Source organism: Vanellus vanellus (assembly GCF_965231255.1).
Source record: "Vanellus vanellus genome assembly, chromosome: 5".
In the NCBI taxonomy this organism is placed as follows: Eukaryota; Metazoa; Chordata; class Aves; order Charadriiformes; family Charadriidae; genus Vanellus; species Vanellus vanellus.
The window spans coordinates 26,682,294-26,700,774 of NC_138910.1; the positions used below are offsets into that span (position 1 = coordinate 26,682,294).

At 38.0% G+C, this 18,481-nt stretch overlaps 2 protein-coding genes across 3 annotated transcripts; one reads left to right on the forward strand and one right to left on the reverse strand.

The window, feature by feature from the left end:
* Window positions 1-2,129: 2,129 nt before the first annotated feature.
* Window positions 2,130-10,878, forward strand: PJVK (pejvakin; the record flags this gene model as incomplete). 2 transcript variants are annotated; one of them, XM_082483863.1, is made up of 6 exons in its annotated part: window positions 2,130-2,340; window positions 4,510-4,705; window positions 6,208-6,349; window positions 7,065-7,182; window positions 9,000-9,104; window positions 10,468-10,878. In XM_082483863.1, 6 exons carry the CDS (start codon window positions 2,130-2,132, stop codon window positions 10,767-10,769), a joined length of 1,074 nt encoding a protein of 357 aa, XP_082339989.1. In that variant the 3' UTR covers window positions 10,770-10,878. The 2 variants fall into 2 exon arrangements, with proteins under 2 accessions (XP_082339989.1, XP_082339990.1); XM_082483864.1 differs by lacking the exon at window positions 9,000-9,104.
* Window positions 10,879-13,264: 2,386 nt separating this feature from the next.
* Window positions 13,265-18,391, reverse strand: FKBP7 (FKBP prolyl isomerase 7). The gene is made up of 4 exons (XM_082484557.1): window positions 18,079-18,391; window positions 16,346-16,497; window positions 13,940-14,073; window positions 13,265-13,620 (listed from the first exon to the last, which is right to left on the reverse strand). The coding sequence occupies exons 1-4, from the start codon at window positions 18,285-18,287 to the stop codon at window positions 13,459-13,461; spliced, it is 657 nt and encodes a 218-aa protein (XP_082340683.1). The 5' UTR covers window positions 18,288-18,391; the 3' UTR covers window positions 13,265-13,458.
* Window positions 18,392-18,481: the final 90 nt, after the last annotated feature.

An 18,481-nucleotide genomic window follows, 5' to 3' on the forward strand; every position in this document is an offset into this window, starting at 1 on the left:
GAACTAAGAAGATATTAAACAAATTACCATCATAATTTGGTACTGATTATGTGGGTTTAACCCTTTCAAGTGAAACACTAACACAGTTTATCCAGTCAATTAACACTTAAGACATCTTTTCTCCCCTCAACTGACTGCTTAATCGTACTAATTTTATGATATGTTTGAATGTGACAAGAAACAAATTAAAATCAGATCAGTTAATGCGGATTACAGAAACATCAAAATCATCTGCAGATGATTCTAGATTTCTGGATTGAAATTAGTGAGATAATTCTATGTTTTCAATTCCTTGGACGCACCTTAGGTCAGCCTATAAGTGCATCTTTAGCCACCCCATAATTACAGGTATCCAACATTTCTGCAGGCATAATGCACGATAACTATATAATAATAAAACAAAAATCATTATGGAGTTACCTAATAACTACAAAAAGCATTCTGCATCCTCAGAGGTTATGCAGAAAGCAGGAGTGTCCTCTAGGTTTTGCTATTAAATAATTTCCAGGTGCATATCAATATGATTTAAGGAAAAAATACCTTTTACATTCTGTTAATGTGTTTTGATTGAGTAAATACGTAGTTTTTTTGCCAGTGCAGTGTGATATGAATTACAGTCAGACTGAATTGCAGCATTTCACATGATTTCAGCTCAGTCTATATATAACCAGCGTCGATTTTGCAGCACCCTCTAGAGTAGGCAGAAAGCTCTGGCAGCCTTTCCTTTCGTCTTAGATAGCTGAGGTCATATACTCCTCTTTTGCCTTTTTATAGGACTTTCTGATACTCTGAACGCTCTAAAAATAGTTATGGAAGTACTGGAAAGAACTAAATCGAAACATGTTAAATTATTAAATAAGTGATTGTATTATAAAAACAGTCCCTAAAATGCTTTCATGTGAAAACCCTACTTCAGAAAAAAAAAAAGCCAACTAAACAAAAGTTTTTACCTGGCAACCAGGGATAATATTCCTATTAAAGCGCAGCTTTACAAGCCTGTGGCTGACGTTTTGCCTACCGTGACTGCAAAAGAAGTCTCTGGAAGATGTGCCGCAAAGTTTAGCAGCTGTACGCTCACCACTTTTGCAAGAAAATCAAGTCATCGTTTAGGTGAGAATGGGTTGGCTCCTGCTGCCTCCCTCACAGATCCTCCACCGTGCTGCCTACCGACTCTCTTTTTTCCCTTTACAATTTAATCTCTTTTTACGCTGGTGTTTTCCCCCTGGGATCCTTGAGCTGCCACTTAATGCTACGTGAACGATCTCCATTCTGCCTGCAATTTGACTTTTATTATTTTGCATAATTCTCACAATTTGGCAAATTTCTCCGCAGACGGAGCCAAATACGCGCAGCCGGCCCGTCTGAAAACTAGCCCTTGGGTCACAGACAGCTGAGTCCATAGGAGAAGAATAACGTATAATGAAAGCCCACCGCTGTTTCCCCCCCGCCCCAAAGCCGTCTCTAATTTTATGCTTCGGCCCGGGTGTTTCCCGAAGACTTCCGCACCACTTACTGCCCAGCGGAGCTTTCACGGGTAGGTTATGCAAGCGCTGTTGAAAGGCAATACTGCCTCAGCAGAGCTGCCGGTTCGCACGAATGTGTAATTCGGGCGGTCTCCCGGAGCGCATCTGGGCTGCTTTGTTGGTTGTTGGCAAACCACGAGAATTCAGCTGCAGCGAGGACCCGGCAAACAGTAATATATCGATAACTCCTGAGGGGAAGCTGAGGGCTGCAGAAGTTACTGTCTTCTATTTTGAAGGTTGTAAATTCTGTTTTCCAACAGCGGCATTAAACAGCCAAGGAAAGGGCAACCATTTCCCTATCAGTTTACACTGGCGATTCATTATTCATCATACAGAATTAGAGAGCTTAACTGAAGGTCTTTGAAAGAAGCCTCAGGCAATACACCGCAGAAGCTTGGTAGCTAAGATGCTGTTGCTTCTTTCCAAGCAAAATGTAACTCCATCAGTTTGACAGCTTTTTGTTTCTATTTTTTTTTTTTTGAAAAACATATTCATTTATTTGAAAGAACATTGTCAAAAGAATTGAACATGGGCTTGATGTTACACTTGGATGTTACTGGACGTTGATACAGAGCTTTTTGTTATTATCTTTACTAATGTCATAATATGTTTGCTGCTGCAACCAAAAACTTTGTTAAACAGGTTGGTGACGGAGGAAGACTAGTTCCAGTGCCTAGTCTCAGTGAAGCTGATAAATACCAACCTCTAAGCCTTGTGATTAAGAAAAGAAAATGTTTGCTTTCCAAAAAATCTAAATTTGCTTCAACACCTTTCACATTAAAAGACATTCTTCAAGGAGAGAAAGAAATTTCTGCAGGTAAGATTTCTATCTTTCTTCAAAGTGGAAAAATGCGTCTTTCCTAGTAAACACAGAAGACTAGACATAGTTTAAACTGTGCAGGTAGTATGATGGTTCTATAGTATAGGGATAATAAAATTTGTCTTGCTTAGTCATGTTATAAATATTTAAGAAAAAAAATTGCAAGTCGAGCTGGTGGAAAAAAAAAGAAAAAAAAAGGACTTTCTGGAAAAAGAGTAAAAAAAAACAGTTCTACTGAAAAGCCTTGATATTTTCTGAACTAATATGAAACAAATTCAGTTAAACCTTGTGTTTGTTTGTTTGTTTTTTTTTTTTTCACAAATTGCAAGGGATTCCTGAGAGATGTATTGATGTATGTTGATTAATTGCTACATAAATTGTGTTTTTAATGTTCACCTTTCTCTGTATGCTTTTAAGTATGTAAGAACGGCGCCAGTTCTGCAGCTGTTCCATGCTAACTGTTCCTGGTGTTGAACTGGGCTCTGCAGAGGCAGAAGCATTTGACAACAGCTCTCTGACTGAAGTAATTGCATTTCCATAAGACTTTTCTTCCGCATTTGTAATCTTTTTTGTGTATTTAAAAAACTTAACTGTGTTTAAATTGCCTTTGCTATGCAATATCGGAAAATTCTGAGGAGATTATATGAGAATTAGGAGGTGCAAAATTGAACTATAGTGCCTATCATTTTCTGTACCTTTGTCTGCGTAATTCTTGCCTGCATGCTATGTTTTCTCAAAACAGTTTCATTGCTTTATTTTCTTGTAAAACAAGGTGCCTTTAGACGAAAGTATTGGTCACATTAATTGCACAATTGCTTTCTTTAAAACCTATACCGAGACAGAAGACAGAAATATCTTTTGACCCCACAAAGGGGTGATTCCAGGACACAAGCATGATGAGAAAAGAACGGAATCCCACTAATCCTACCGGTCTTACATTCAGGACAAACCAGCTTGAAAAAAAAATATTGAAAAATCTCATTAAAAGGTCTGAGAAACAGGTTGCAAAATCTCATTGAAAGGTCTCACAAAACCTTACTGGTCTTTTCTGTAAAGGTTAGATGTCATGTGCAGAAAGTCTTGTCCTCTAATGTAAGCAAATAGCTTTGTAATTGAATTTCCTTTGTTATGTGACAAATATAAGCATTTGCAATCTTTTTAGAATTATGAAAAATATATGAACCTTTTTTTGTTGTTAAAAATAAAGACAAACAGGATTCATACTAGGTGACTTCATGTCAGCTTATCCTAAAAGCTTCAAAGGATTAAAAAAAGGAGTAAAACCCTGAGTCTCAAGAGTATTTGGATGCCTAATCCCTGCGTTCTACCTGCTCAATTCATTTTAATTGGGCAACCAATGCTTTCTAGTATTTTTCTGTTAGTGAAACAGAAATGTGTTTAAGATTATAAAGAAAGCATTATAAAAAAGCTTTGGCACATACCTACCCTTTGATTGTGCAATAAATCGATGCAAACTTCCAAGTAAGTCAGAATCAATCTGTTGTTTTCCTTCAAAATAAACTGGAATTATCAGGCATACACGGAAAGCGTGGTAAGTCTTTCTAATTGTGACGTGTCAGGTAAAAGACAAAGTTAGTATTACTGGCACTCCTATGTCTCATACGCGCCTTGCAAAAATGAAGAAACGTTAGCTTCATCTGTACTGCATCTACACAAAATTCAGAATTCACAGAATTACTTCATATGCAGCGGCTTTCATTTTGTTCCTAGTTTTAATATTGTGTAGCCGCCACTAAGCCATTTTGCATTTCAGAGCCTCTGTCATTAAACCCAGAACACAGTACATGTCTGGTTTATACAAGTATCAACAGCATAATTACAGGTAAAAGGACTTTAGGAGAATAATGATAAGCACAGAAATGTAGAAATAGCCCTAATCACCATTTCATGCCCAGGACATACCCCATGCAGGAGCATGAGCACAACTCTGCCAGAGAGGGGCACGGAAATCCCTCAGACCCCTATGTGCTCTTGTTCCATTAGTCAGCAGTAGTAACACCGATAAATAAGCGCTCAATGTGGCTCTGAATTTCACATCAAAATGGTTAAGCACAGTAGGAACAGCAGCATTTATTCTTTTCTTGCTGCATAAAAATAACTGCGTTCAGACTTTTCATCACACAACCGTTATCTTCTTTTGCTCAGGTGTCTCGTCTTACCAGTTGCTCAACTATGAAGACAAATCAGACGTTTCGCTTAATGGTAGAAGAGGAAATCAGATAATGAATGACGTTGGTTTTGATGTTGCTGGATCAGATTCTGTTGCCTTTAAAGCTTCATTTGGCATAGTGACCAAACATGAGGTTGAAGTACCAACATTACTTAAAGAACTTACTACAAGGTTATCTTATATATTTTGTTTCTGGTTCCATAATAATATATTTCATACACTTAGGTTGAACCTCTGAAATGGTTAGGTTTTGATTATTTTCAGCAGATCAATAGCAGTCACCATCTGATATTTTCCAAGAGGTTGGACTGCTGGAATTAGACACGTGACTTTCTGTATAACACAGACTGTAGAATTGTTCTCAATTAATTCTTGTTTAAATTATAGCACATCTTTCAGTAAAAAAAAAATCCAGAAAGGTAGAGTTCACCCAAGGTCCTATCTATGTTATTCCATACTATTGAAAATTTGAAATCTACTTGGAATGACGTTATTCAACTTCAGGTTTCAGAAATTCATCTTTGCCTTTGATGAACTAGAGCGCCATATGTATTATTGCCAATGTAGGCACTTCAAGGTTTTATGAGGTTATTGCGCAGCCTTTTCTTTGAAAAGCAAAGTAGGTTTATCTACTTGAATTTTTCACAGCCTTCCATGGCTCTTCTCTAAATGCAGTCTCCGTTTTTCCAACATCCTTGTTGAGCTCTGGACTCTGAAACCAAACTTCACGCTCCTGTAGCGCTAGCACAAATGTTGAACACATAGAAATATGATGCGACTAATTTCAGGTGCGATCCGCTAGTTTATATTTCAAAGATTATCCCTTGGCCACAGTGTCATCCCAGTGAATCCCAGTGTTGCATCCCAGTAAATTATTTACTATGCATGATGTGACATTTGGTATTTTCAAATATACAGTGTTTCCTTGTAGTTACTTACCAAGCAGTGCATGTCATTTTGTATCCGTAACCTCTCTTGTTCTATTCCTCCCTTTTCCTGGTTTATTTGTGATGTCCTAACATTATCATTAATAATTGGGGGTGGGGTGGGGGAAGAGGTCATAGTCTGCTGATGAAAATATCCAATGTTATAGGACTAAGAGCCAATGCCTGCCAATTTTCCTGCAAACGCTTGTTTCATTATTGTTCCGTGTTTATGAGCGATACAGATTTTTTCAGTTATAGCTGACACATATTAGTTAACCAGTTTTTAATCCATTGGGTGTATGCCAGCCTTTATAGGCATCATTTAGGCTTCTAAGCTTATAGAAGCCCAAATGTACGGCATTGCTTTTACTATCTATTTTCCATAAATTCTCACTGACGGACATTAATTATATCACTTAAAAAAAATTGTTATTAGAGTGTGTTGACAGTTCCTTACTGTTACTAAGAACAGTGTCAGATGGACAGACTTGGAATTTTCTAGGCTGTCCCACATATCCTCTCTAACATTTGTACATTACTGGCTTTTCTTGAGGTTTTTAGTGTTTCTGTTCCCAAACACTGAAAATCAATATTAAGTTTCCAGAGACCTCCGCAGTCAGCTGTTTTACTGCTATGAGACAGAAGTTATGGTGATTTATTTACTGATTAAAGTTACTAATTCGATTAGCTACTTTGTAAATTGCTAATAATCTCTGAATTTCCTTCTTGCCTTCCTCTTGATTTTAGAAAAATAAACTTTGATCATTGTCTAGTCCATCAATCAAGAAAAAGTAGGATGGAAATTTTGTGCGTGGTCATGGAAAGTATTAGAACTACAAGGCAGTGCTCATTAACTGTCCATACCGGGATGCGTGGAGAGACAATGAGGGTAAATATGTTTGACAAAGTTCTGTAACTTCAATGAACAAACGTGAAAAGCTCATTTTTATAATTTTATGGTTGGATTTAATTGCATTTTTAGTGATGTAAACTCAGAAAAAAATCTGAAGTAAATCAATATTATTGCACTGACGGAAACTGGATTAAAAGTTGGTCTTTTGTTAGTATTGCTTCTGTGACTGAGGGATGGGCAGCGCATGGAAGGATGGCTGGGCAATGAGCCATTGCTCTGGGTGAAGCCTCAGCGAAAGTGTGGAATGCACTTCTTCGTTTGAATCTCCAGTAAATGTATAACCTATCTGTCATTCTTATATTCATCTTCCATTACATATTGGAACTTCAGGTTGTTATTTCAAGGGCTGACATCTTACTCTCTGTCTTATGTTCTTCCTCCCTCTCCCTCTCTCTCTTCGGTGTGTCTGAATTATTGAAGCTACAAATCTTGAGGTTTGCCCATTACTGGTATTTATAAATTGTTCACATAATTTTCAGTGAATGATACATGTTAAGTTACTATCTCTGTATCACACTTTATTGAAATGCAAAGTTGTTGATATAAAATTCTTTAGTTGTGAAATTTGATCTTCAGTTTCAAAGCTTCTGCCAGCATTATAATTCTCAATATATACAGTTAAGATATTTCATTTATTTTTTTCATTTAAATTTGTAACTTTTTTTTCTTTTGATGCTTTTCAAAATTATAGTTTCATATTATTGAGGATCAGAATTATAAAGGGCGGGACAAAGCCATTGTTTTTCCTGCGCATACAACTATTGCTTTTAGTGTATTTGAACTTTATATTCATTTGGATGGTAATTTCGGTAAGTGATGTGCATTACTGTCATTACTGCTATTATTTATAATGATCTGAGTTTTTAAAACAGTTTTCTTCCTCTTGATATACATAAGCCCCATTCCCATACAATGCTATACTTTAATTTCATGCACATAAATAGTCTGACTTTCTAAGGGAAACAATTCTTGAAAAGATAAACAAGGCAGTTGCTAGAAAACAGTCTGTCGTGGAAACTTTTTTTGAAAAGTTAAGTATGAATTTGTAATTATTTTTTTAAATCTCACAGTTGCATGGAACAAAAAATCACTTCCTTATATTTCTATCTTGTAAGGAACAGGCTTATCAGTCCATCTGATCAGTTTTGCATTAAATAGGCAAGTAAAGAGACGCAAGTAAAGAAGAAAGTGTGCAGAACTTCTAAACTAAGCTAACATTTTTTCTGTTGGCTTTAATTTCAGCTGGATATATCATTATCATATATGGATACGTGAAGATATTTAGGAAGAAATAACCACAATTACGGGAAACTAATAAAAAAATTGCATAGCTCCTGTAAATTTTTCTCCTTTTGGGGAAAGGATAGTGCTTATGTATTTAGATTACCTTCACTAATTAAAGCGTAGCCTATAATGTTATCCATGTTATCAATATTGTTTGTAATAAACCAGAAAGTCAATTTAGGATTTGATCTATTACTCGATAATACCAAATGCAAAAGTCCCCACCGACTATAGAGTAATGTTAGGTAAAGTTTTAACCACCAGGTTCACATGTACTTAAACGCAGGAACCTCTGTGAGAGTCACTGAACTGTTTCAGGAATTGCTCGACTCCCTGTGACGTTGTGGCTTTCTGTCGATAGCAAGATAAAAGACGTGGTTCGGGAAGCAATCTCTGTCTCTGCACATCTGTACAGCACTACGTTTTTCAAGTTGCAAATAGCTCCGTACCCTTTGGCATTCACAGTATAAAACTTCCATGACACATACTCTGCATTGTAAAGCAGAACTTTTTACTGAACTGTGAGATACCTTCGCCCTTCTGTAAAAACTTTAAATATACTCCAAACCAGGCATAATTAGTGGAGTAAAAGTAAAAGAGAGAATACAGTATGGTAGTTTATATTCACTTCCATAATGCTCAACATTAATTTCAGTTTTGGAGATGTTTTAATTTTATTTTACCTTTATGCAGTGGTAGGTACATGCACAGTGTTTTTCCTAAAGTCATTGTTAGTGAAATAATCAATGAAGCTGATATTTGTATTTGCATAATTAAAGTGAATTCTCAATTGAGAAAGTTTAAAACATGTTTTTGCAGTTTCTTGTAGTTGATTATCCTTATATATCAATTTAAAGGTTTTCTTTCAAGTTATGGATAGGAACTTAGGTGATACTTATTTTTATTTAAAAAAAAAGTTTTAGTGGTTGATTTGATGTTGGAAGAGATGACTACAGAACTCACAGCCTTGCTTATTGTTTTTCATTTTTAGTTTCAAATGAGATCATAGAAATGTTACTCCTTCAGAAGCGGGGCTCCCATTCATATGATATTGACTGTCTTGGTCCCTTAACACGGCCATAAATTATGTATAAACCAAAACAAACTCTGATGACGTATGTTGAAAGCCACCAACATTTAAAATTCCCATTGAATCTGTGTCACCTGATTCCGTGGCCTATTACTGTGTGCAGACGTGCATTAAAAAGTGGTACTAGCCATTAAAAACATAAGCAAAGCTGAATTTATTCAGTGTTAGCTTTATAGATTAGAAAGCATATTAAACTCTGCTGTGCATTTATTGCTTTTATATTGTGTTCTTCTAAAACCTCAATTTTTACAGAACTCTGTGTGACTCCAATTTCAAAAGGAGGATTTGAAAAAGAGAAATCTGGATCATCTTCACTGACCAAATTAAGGAGGTTAAAGAGTAATCTGTTTCATCGAAGTATGACTTTTGATACTTATATCCAAATGTCTTAGTTAATACATGAAGAGTGTATTTTTGTTTCTTTAGTTTGTGTGCAAGATGAATGTTTAAACAAGAGAATTTCAATAGAAAATGTACCTCAATTTTGTGTGTATTGAAATGATTGTAAAGTTATTAAAATTTATATTTGAGAATCTGACTCTTTCACAAATAACAAATCTGTGGTATTGCTGTTCATGAAATCTCTAAAGATCTTAAAATAAAAAATTATTGCTGATGATAAACTGGTATGGAGTAATTATACAGCTACAGTTAACATTAAGCATATTTCATATGCTTGCCATTTACAGCTAGTGTTATGCAATACAAGTTATAATCTATAAATAATATTTCAGAGTGAACTCTTTAAGTTTAAATATCAAAATCTTAATTTAATATTTGAACGTACTCTTTAGGCTATACTTTCACGAGGCAGGGACGTGGGCAAGATACCATCATAGTTCTCTTTTCCCATTCCGAGACGAACACAACATCCAACAAAAGTATCACTATATGTAGCTGTATTTTCTTCAGAACAAGATCCTATACTTTTAACACTCCTTGGTCTAATTACTTTGGAAATCTGCAAATCTGAGTGTGTAAACAGTAAACGCATCCTTCTAAAGGCTGCTCTGTAGAGGTGCCCTTGCTCCATTGTATCCTGTTCTTGATCAAAGGGCTTTTATGGACCAAGCATTCAGTGCTGCTCCAGTCCACGCTTAAGGCAATAAATCTTCAGTGGGTATGCTGCATCGCAGTAGCTGTAGCTGCCTAAAAGTTTGTCATCCCATCTAAACTAATCAGTCCCTGAAGAGAGAGGAAAAAGGTAGGGAGTTCCAAAAGTGATTTCTTCCTGGGGTGTTTGGATGCTCAGGCATCTGCTAGGAGGTCACCACGGAGTCCTCCAAAGTTTCTAAACCTTTTAAGTAGTTTTTTTTTGTAAATACTAGGAAAAAAAGTGAATTTACAATATTTAGAAACTAAAACTAGAAATGCAAACCTAAAAATGGTTCAACAGGAAAGTACGCAACTGTGATTTGATTTGGCACCACTTTTTCAACAGCTTGCCTCAGGCCTATCTTTTAGGTGTATTTCTAAAAATATTGTAATTATATAGAACATACACAAAAAAAATCTGGCTTTCGTCAGTGTCTTTTGTGAAATTGAAGAAAAAATTTCATCATACAGGGCTTTTTATGGGACGTAATCTACTCAGTGGCGTATTTAGAATGGTTTCATGAATCAGTTGTTATTTCCATAATTAAATTGACAGGTTGCTTTGTAAACAGTTCATAATGTAATGACAAATCATTGCTTCTTTTTTGTGTGCGTTCTTTTTCAGATAAGAGAGTAGTGGATATCGTTGCTAACTCTGATGCTTACTTGGAGGACCTTTTTACAGATTATTATGAAAAAGCTGCGAGCATGACTGATCTCTCTACGAGCTATCTCAGAGAAGGGTCTCATATCCGAATTAATTTACTTAATAACAACATCCCCAAAGGTCCCTGTGTCCTTTGTGGCATGGGAAGTTCTAAAAGGGAGACAGTCTACGGATGCCTAGAGTGCTCTTTTAATGGACAAAAGTACGTACGATTGCATGCTGTGCCCTGCTTTGACCTCTGGCATAAGAGAGTAAAGTAACTGAGCTGGGGAAGTGCCTCTTGTCGCAGACACGGGCATAACTGTGCCACAATTTTTTCAGAGAATTAGTAAATATGACTCTGAATTGTTGAAATGCAAAATAGCGAAAGTGCAAAACGTCTTACTACGCTGTTATCTTCAAATTATTTGCTTCGCTGTCAATGACCTTTTACTTGAAAACACCCTCATGCATTCCTGGACATTGCTTTTTTTCTTTTAGAACCTTCTCCTTTCATTATCCTGATAATGAAAAACGTACTTTTAAACTGAATTTTCATAATGTCAAAATATATGCTAGAACTTACTTTGTTTTCACAAACTTGGTGTTAAACCCCAATATGTTGCCTTTATCTACACTGGCATATGATGGTAAAATTAGAATATTTGTTAATAATTTAGTGCTCTCATGAATGTTTAATTGAAGTATCAGATTAAAAAACATGCTAAAACTTAGCTCAGTCTAATGTTTCATTTACAAAAGGAAACAACTAAAACTAGGGATAGGCATTTCGTATTGGGATGCCATTACCATATGTCACCAGTTTGTTTAGATTACTAAAAAGTACCAGCCAATCCACCTTCTGCATTCGGATTTTAGGTCACAGCTGCTCTTGACTTTCTGTTTTGTGTTCAGAAAAAAATTGCTAAGCAGAAAATGTTTGGGAAGTTTACAGAAATAACAGAACTACATCCTTCCAACAGGACTTCGGGGGAAGGTCTTTAACCCGTGTATCTCAACAGCAGAAAATTGAGTCTGTCGAGAATATGAACACCAGAGGGCACTACAGAATAGTGTCCAGTACTGAGACTGGCTAGTGTACTGTTGAAGCTTTCCCCGTGCTATTTTAAACTGGGAAGACATTTAAAAAATGTTTTTCTACCTTTTAGAATGATTTTAAGGCTAATCCAGGTATGGAAGCTTTTTTAATTGTGCTGCCACTTTCACTGTGTACATCTGATTGTTACGTATTGAAATAAAATACAGCTATTGCTTTTCACACGAGAAAAATACATTACACAAGTATTATAATGACATCTGCATAAGCAGAACAGTTAACGAGCCTGAAGTACTGTCTATTAACTATTGCTACTTCTTTGCATTTTTCCAAAGTGAGGAAAACCAGAATGATGCCCAAATAATTACTGATGTTTATATACAGTATCTCCCATCATCTTCCACCTCACCCAAGTAAAGTAAATCATGATAGTGTAGATTTTTAACTTGGTGCTGCTATATAAACTGGCTAATTTAGTAATTTAACATCTTTGTTGGTGACATGGATGTTGGGATTGAGTGCACCATCAGCAAGTTTGCTGACGACACCAGGCTGTGTGGAACGGTCGACATGCTGGAGGGAAAGGATACCATCCAAAGGGAGCTGGACAGGCTTGAGAGGTGTGTCTGTGCAAACCTCATGAAGTTCAACAAGGCCAAGTGCAAGACCCTGCACACGGGTCAGAGCAATCCCATGCACAAATACAGGCTGGGCAGAGAATGGCTTGAGGGCAGCCCTGAGGAGAAGAACTTGGGTGTGTTGGTTGATGAGAAGCTCAATGTGAGCCAGCAGTGTGCGCTCACAGCCCAGGTGGCCAACTGTATCCTGGGCTGTATCAAAAGAAGCATGGCCAGCAGGTCAAGGGAGGTGATTCTGCCCCTCTACTCTGCTCTCATGAGACCACACCTGAAATATTGTGTCCAGCTCTGGAGCCGTCAACATAAGAAGGGCCCGGACCCGTTGGAGCGGGTCCAGAGGAGGGCCACAAAGATGATCAGAGGGCTGGAGCACCTCTCCTATGAAGACAGGCTGGAAGAGTTGGGGTTGTTCAGCCTGGAGAAAAGACTCTGGGGAAACCTTATAGCAGCTTTCCAGTATCTGAAGGGCACCTGCAAGAAAGCTGGAGAGGGAATTTTTACAAGGGCATGTAGCGATAGGACGAGGGGGAATGGCTTCAAACTGAAAGAGGGAAGATTTAGAATGGATATTAGGAAGAAATTTTTCACTTTGAGGGTGGTAAGGCACTGGAAGAGGTTGCCCAGAGAAGTTGTAGATGCCCCAAGTCAAAGTTTACAAATTCACTTAAAATACTGCCTTTTCATGAACACCAAATTATTCACGTTAATATTACATCAAAGAGGTTATTTTAAGTTGCTTTAAAAACACTTGTGTTTTTATTTTGAGATTCCATGGCCAGTGTTCCTTTATTTTAAGGCCTTTTGTAGTTAAATTTGCTACAATCAGCAATTCCTCAAAAAGCTAGCCTAGGAGCCTGCAGAGGTTTCATCGAGTTACCTTCCTGGGATTATATTTTCCCCTTTTACTTTACAGAGGATTGAAAAGCTATGTTTTATCTGTGTCAGTGGGTACTGGAAGCATTTTTCTGTGCTTGATAGGACAAAAATAATTATTTTCATCAGTATTTTACACAAAGAGAAAGACTACTGAGCAATACTGTAGATTAGGACATGATGCAGGAACCACTAATAATAGATCATGGGGTTTTCGAATTTTATTTTTTTCTTTTGAAAGATCCAACACATTTTGTTAGTTGAATGATAAAAATAAGATTTTTTTACAGTCACCTTAACAGATATAAAAAGATGCCACTATAAAAAAAAACACAAAAATTCTGTGACAAAGTATTATTTAAAATTCAGTGTCCAGAAAACAGCCAAAGATTTTTTAAGTACTTATAGTTCATCATGCTGGTAGACATTGTACTCCTTTGCTGATATGAAACCATCTCCATCGTGGTCATTCTTCTTAAATATATCCGCTAAAATTTCATCATGAACTGAGGGATGACGTTTTTTGCCATCTCTTGCAAATTCTTCTTTCAAATACTGACTTATCTAGAAGAAAAGAAAAAAGCTTGACCATTGTGGCTTTTACGCCGGCACTCAACAGCAATCTTCAAGGACACTTGGGGTACTTATGTAAGTTACTCTGACTCCAGTGCAGACATGTCTAAAGTTTGTTTCCCAGCAAGTCTGAGACATACTAATGTATTAATCAAAGCAAATTTCAACGTTGCACAGTGTAGTTTGTGTAAGCATATAGAAGCTTTACACGATGAACTGCAGCAGAGACAGCTTGTGTAAAGATAACACTGATACAACTGTACCTATAGTTTTATAAATTACTTATTCCAAATTAGTTACATCATATTACCTCAAGTTCAGAGAGTTTCTTGTCACTGTCCTTGTCTATTTGATTAAATGCTTCAACACTGCGAGGTCCCTTATTTACTGCATAAAGTTCGATCTCAAAGATCAACGTTGCATTGGGTGGAATCTTGCCCTGTGCTATGAATAGAAGGGAAAAAAAAAGCATTTAAGAAATCAGACATTATGGTCATAGATCACATATATGATAAATTCAAATGTAAAGCATCTTTTTTTATCACAAAAGGCTGCGTTAATATTCAGATTAAACTCTGAATTTAAATATTATACAGCTAGACAGGAAGATTGTTCAGATTGTGTTAGATAAATGATTTTGAGAGCGATTTGCAAACAATACACTTCCCTGAAACAAAATTATATTGCTTATATCAATTCAGGTACTTTAAAAATTAAGGGGAGGGTTTGTGTTATCATGAAAAACAAGTATTTCTAAAGTTCTTACTCTTTCACATATTGTCATGTGATGGGGCTTATTCTGAGACTGATTATAAGACATATGCCTTTGTTAAATATCTGCAATCTGATTTAAAAGATTACAGTAACAGACCAATTCTTGTACATATTTTCTGTCTGAAGAAACAAAAAGGCAACATCAGGTTTTACCAACTTACTATGAATTATACCTATGGTTAAAGGACTTGATGTAAAATAGTGTTTAAAATATACATCTTGTTAGAAAGAAGTAATAGAATGCAAGTCATCTGATTCACACAAAAAAAATCCCTCAAACCCCCCAAACTACTGGAATATTTTGTCTGGTCTCTGAAGAAAAAAAAGAACGTTAGACTTCATTATTCCTGTGTCAAAGCATTTTCTCATATCTGATGTAAAACCACTACTGCCTATCAACACAGGTCAATGTATCATGCATCTGGCAAAAAAAGGGAACTGAAGAGAGACAGTAACAAACAAATGAGGTCTAAAAGTAGTGCCAAAAAAGCATCAAGAAATCATGCAGTGTAAAATTAAAATGTAAACATGCAAGCTGCTTCTATTCATAGCCAAAGCCAGTGAGCATGACATTGTAACCTCAGAATTTTGACAGAATTTTGAGCTTTTGCCCATGCTTCCTAAACTGAAGAAAACAAAAAAAATCTACTTTGTTTATAGACAGGAGGTAAACAAAACTGTTACTCACACTACTCATCTAAAATATCCATAGTAAAAATGACAGGTTTCAGAGTTCAAAAGATCTTAATCTTATGAGCTTTAAAAATGTAAAAGTTTTAAATACATCTGAATATAAATCACAGTTTATATACTACTTACAAAAGAAAGATACAATACTAGAATTCAGTGCCAGTAGTTTACAAATATACATACCGACAAAGGAAAGATATCTAAAGATTTAGAAAGCCACATGCATCTTTTCTAACTCAAGATTAGGCAGGCATCTTCCCCAGCATGCAGGAATGCGCTGAGACAGAGGACAGGTATGCTGCAGGAAAAGAATACTGTCTTGAAGTGCTACCTAGAACAAACAGTTAACACTAGTGTTAGAGTTAGAGAACATACTTTTATTTGTGCCAGTGTTCTTCCTTGTTGTTATGAGACTTACTTATTAAACATTACGCTCAAGGGGGAAACTTTATTCCTAGTAAACTTCACTGGCTACAATGGAATTGTATGAAAGACAAAACTGCTACATGGAATTCTGACATAATATCACTACCAAATGATTATTATAAAGCAGGAGCTACGTTTTCACAGAAACTACTACACCCAAGTCAGAGCTGAATTTAAGTTATCTACAATTACGAGTGCTGAAACACTGCATAAAACTGACTTGAACTTTCTTTTTTTTTAAGGTAGACTGCACACTTAAGCATCATAACTTCAAATCAGATTTCATGCATTGTACTGTTGCAATTATTATGTAATGTGATGATATCATCCATTAACTATCCAGAATGTAAGCAGTATTTTAAACAAATTATTTCCACTTAGATAAATTCTGTGGCACGCACCAGATTACATTCCATTTTGCTCAGAAGACACAGAATGTCATTAAACGGCTAAGCAGGTAGAAGTCAAATAACAGAAACTAAACATGAACAGAATATAATAGATTAAGACAAAAAAATACTGATATCAATCATGAAGATCTTCCTTTTGCTTTCTATTTTTCGTATTACGGCAATATTTGGAAAAACACATTGGGTGCCATGTACTGAATTCTAACGCAAGCTGCGAGGCCTGGGTGTGGGTCTGCGATGAGGACTACTTTAACTGCGCAGGAATGAGCAGGATTAGGCTGCACAGCTGCAGTCGTCACCTTCAGTGCCTCCAAAAATAATAGGAGCACCAATTCTTACAGTCTTTTACAATACTGTACGTTTGAAAGGGTAAAACAGAGAAAAGACAAAGTTTATTATTAAAACTTCTTTGTTACCGTATCCTTGCTGTCCATATGCTAATGACGGAGGAATGATCACTTTTCGTTTTTCTCCAGGACACATATTCATCATAGCAATATCTAACCCTTTTATGACTTGTCCAACACCCAGAACGAACCACTTTGGATGACCTTCATTTTGCGTCCGACTATTAAAAATAATTGTGAGAGGATAACAGTGAATGTAGTATTTTATTTTTTTATATATAAAAATAGCTTTAAATTAGCAGTCAGTAAAAATGTATGTTAAATTATCAGAACACAAGAATGTTCAGTGTGCATGAATATAAATATAAAGTATTAACACTGTTTTTCTGCTATATTTATAGTTAAAGTCAAATCTTGAGACATGCGAGGGGCAACCTCCTTTTGAAATCAAAAATCAAGTAAAAAAACTAACTTCTTACAAAAACACCCAATCTTCCTGATCATATATACCGCATGCCAGAAACAAGCTGCCGCTGCAGGAAGTCTGCAAGAGGAAGAGCGCTGGGAGCGATTCACTGCTCAGAAGCGAAAGTGTCTTCAGCAGTTCACATCACTGTAGGATGGGATGAGATGGAGCATGCACGGGTGTGTTGGGGGAGCCCAGCAATCTTGGCTACAGTACTGTGTGCTCACCCACCACTCTGTTCAGTTTACATATTCAGTGCTTGAGCCAGCTTCTGGTCATATGAGGCGTCCCCAGGATGGAAGCTACACTGAATGGCGACTGAGCAGCACATAGCTCAAAAGTCAGACAGCAACGCTTCAACACACAAAAAAATGCAAGTAAAATGGTACTGTTAAACATAGAATTATCCTATATTGATTTTTTTCTTAAATGATACAAGTGGAAGGAATGAGTCAATATTTTGTAATAAGCTAGGCTACTGCCTGATTTGTCCAAATATAGGTAAGGAATGAGCCAGGTACCTCAAGGAAAGAAAAGACTCTCCTCCACGGTTCTGCACAGGTTGAGTTCTGCCTCACGAGTAGGATGCACCGCCATTAAAAGCAAGGCACTGTAAAAATAAAGCTTTTGCACAATGGTTTCTGTGCAAAGCAAGCTAAACCAAGCTGAAACAGCCTGAAAGTAGATGGATGGGACAAAATGAAAAAGCAAAAGCCTAAATGCTAACACTGCGCCAGAGATGAAGGCAGCACAAATCGAGGAGAGAAGTAGCGACAGGGAAGGGGCATAAAGACAGCAAACCGCTACCGTAACGCGGCTGCCCCGCACGATGCCAACTATGTAGAAGTGCAACGCTATACTTAAGCTGCTGTCTAAAATAGTCTGCGTCCCTACCAGGCGCTCAACCTCCAAACCCGAGTTTTTTTCTGCACAGATTACAGCGCAGAACATGGTGGGCTTTTTGGTTTTGGGTTTTGTTTTGTTTTGTTTTTTTCCCTGCCAAAGGGGTTCTCCATGCGAGGTGTGGGGCTGCAGCCTCTCAGCCACCCCCTCAAGTCGGTCCCTTTGGCTGGTGCGACGGCCGCCAGCCCCATGCACGTCTTTGGTTTCCAGCTTACCTCAGTGCCGGTCCCCTCTTGTACCCTAGGTAAATCCTACAGGGTTAGCGTGGACCCCAAGCCGTGTCCTCGCTGGGAGAGCCCAGCTGTGCCCGCAGGGCCCCCTCAGCCGGGTAAGCGGCCCCCGCTGCTCCTGAGGGCGGCCGGGCTGTGCCACGTCCACCGCCGGGCTAGGCCTCACCTTCCCTCCCACCCTTCCCGCCGCCCTGGGGGCCCACCTGCAGTAAAATTTGGATCCGTCGCTGGCCAGGAAGCCGTCGTAGTGCGCGTTCAGCAGATCCCCCTTCTTGCTCTTGGGGCTGCACACCTCGGGGAGGTGCAGCACTTCTATTTTAACCTCCGCCTCCGCCGCCGTGCCGCCTTCGGCCTGCGCCCGGGCTGCCAGCAGGGCCAGCGGCAGGAGGAGCAGGGTCAACCCGCGGCCCATGTCGCTCACCAGGAGGCCGCCGGCGTGGCACTGTCCCCGCGCTCGACGAAGGGGTTGAGCCTGCGCTGCTGCGCTGCCTCAAACCTCCCCGGAACGCGGGGACGGGCCCGGCCCCAGGCCAGCGGCGGGGCGGGCGGTTCTGCGGGCCGGCCCCCTTCGCTCAGGAAGTGAACGGGACGTCAGGAGACAACTAC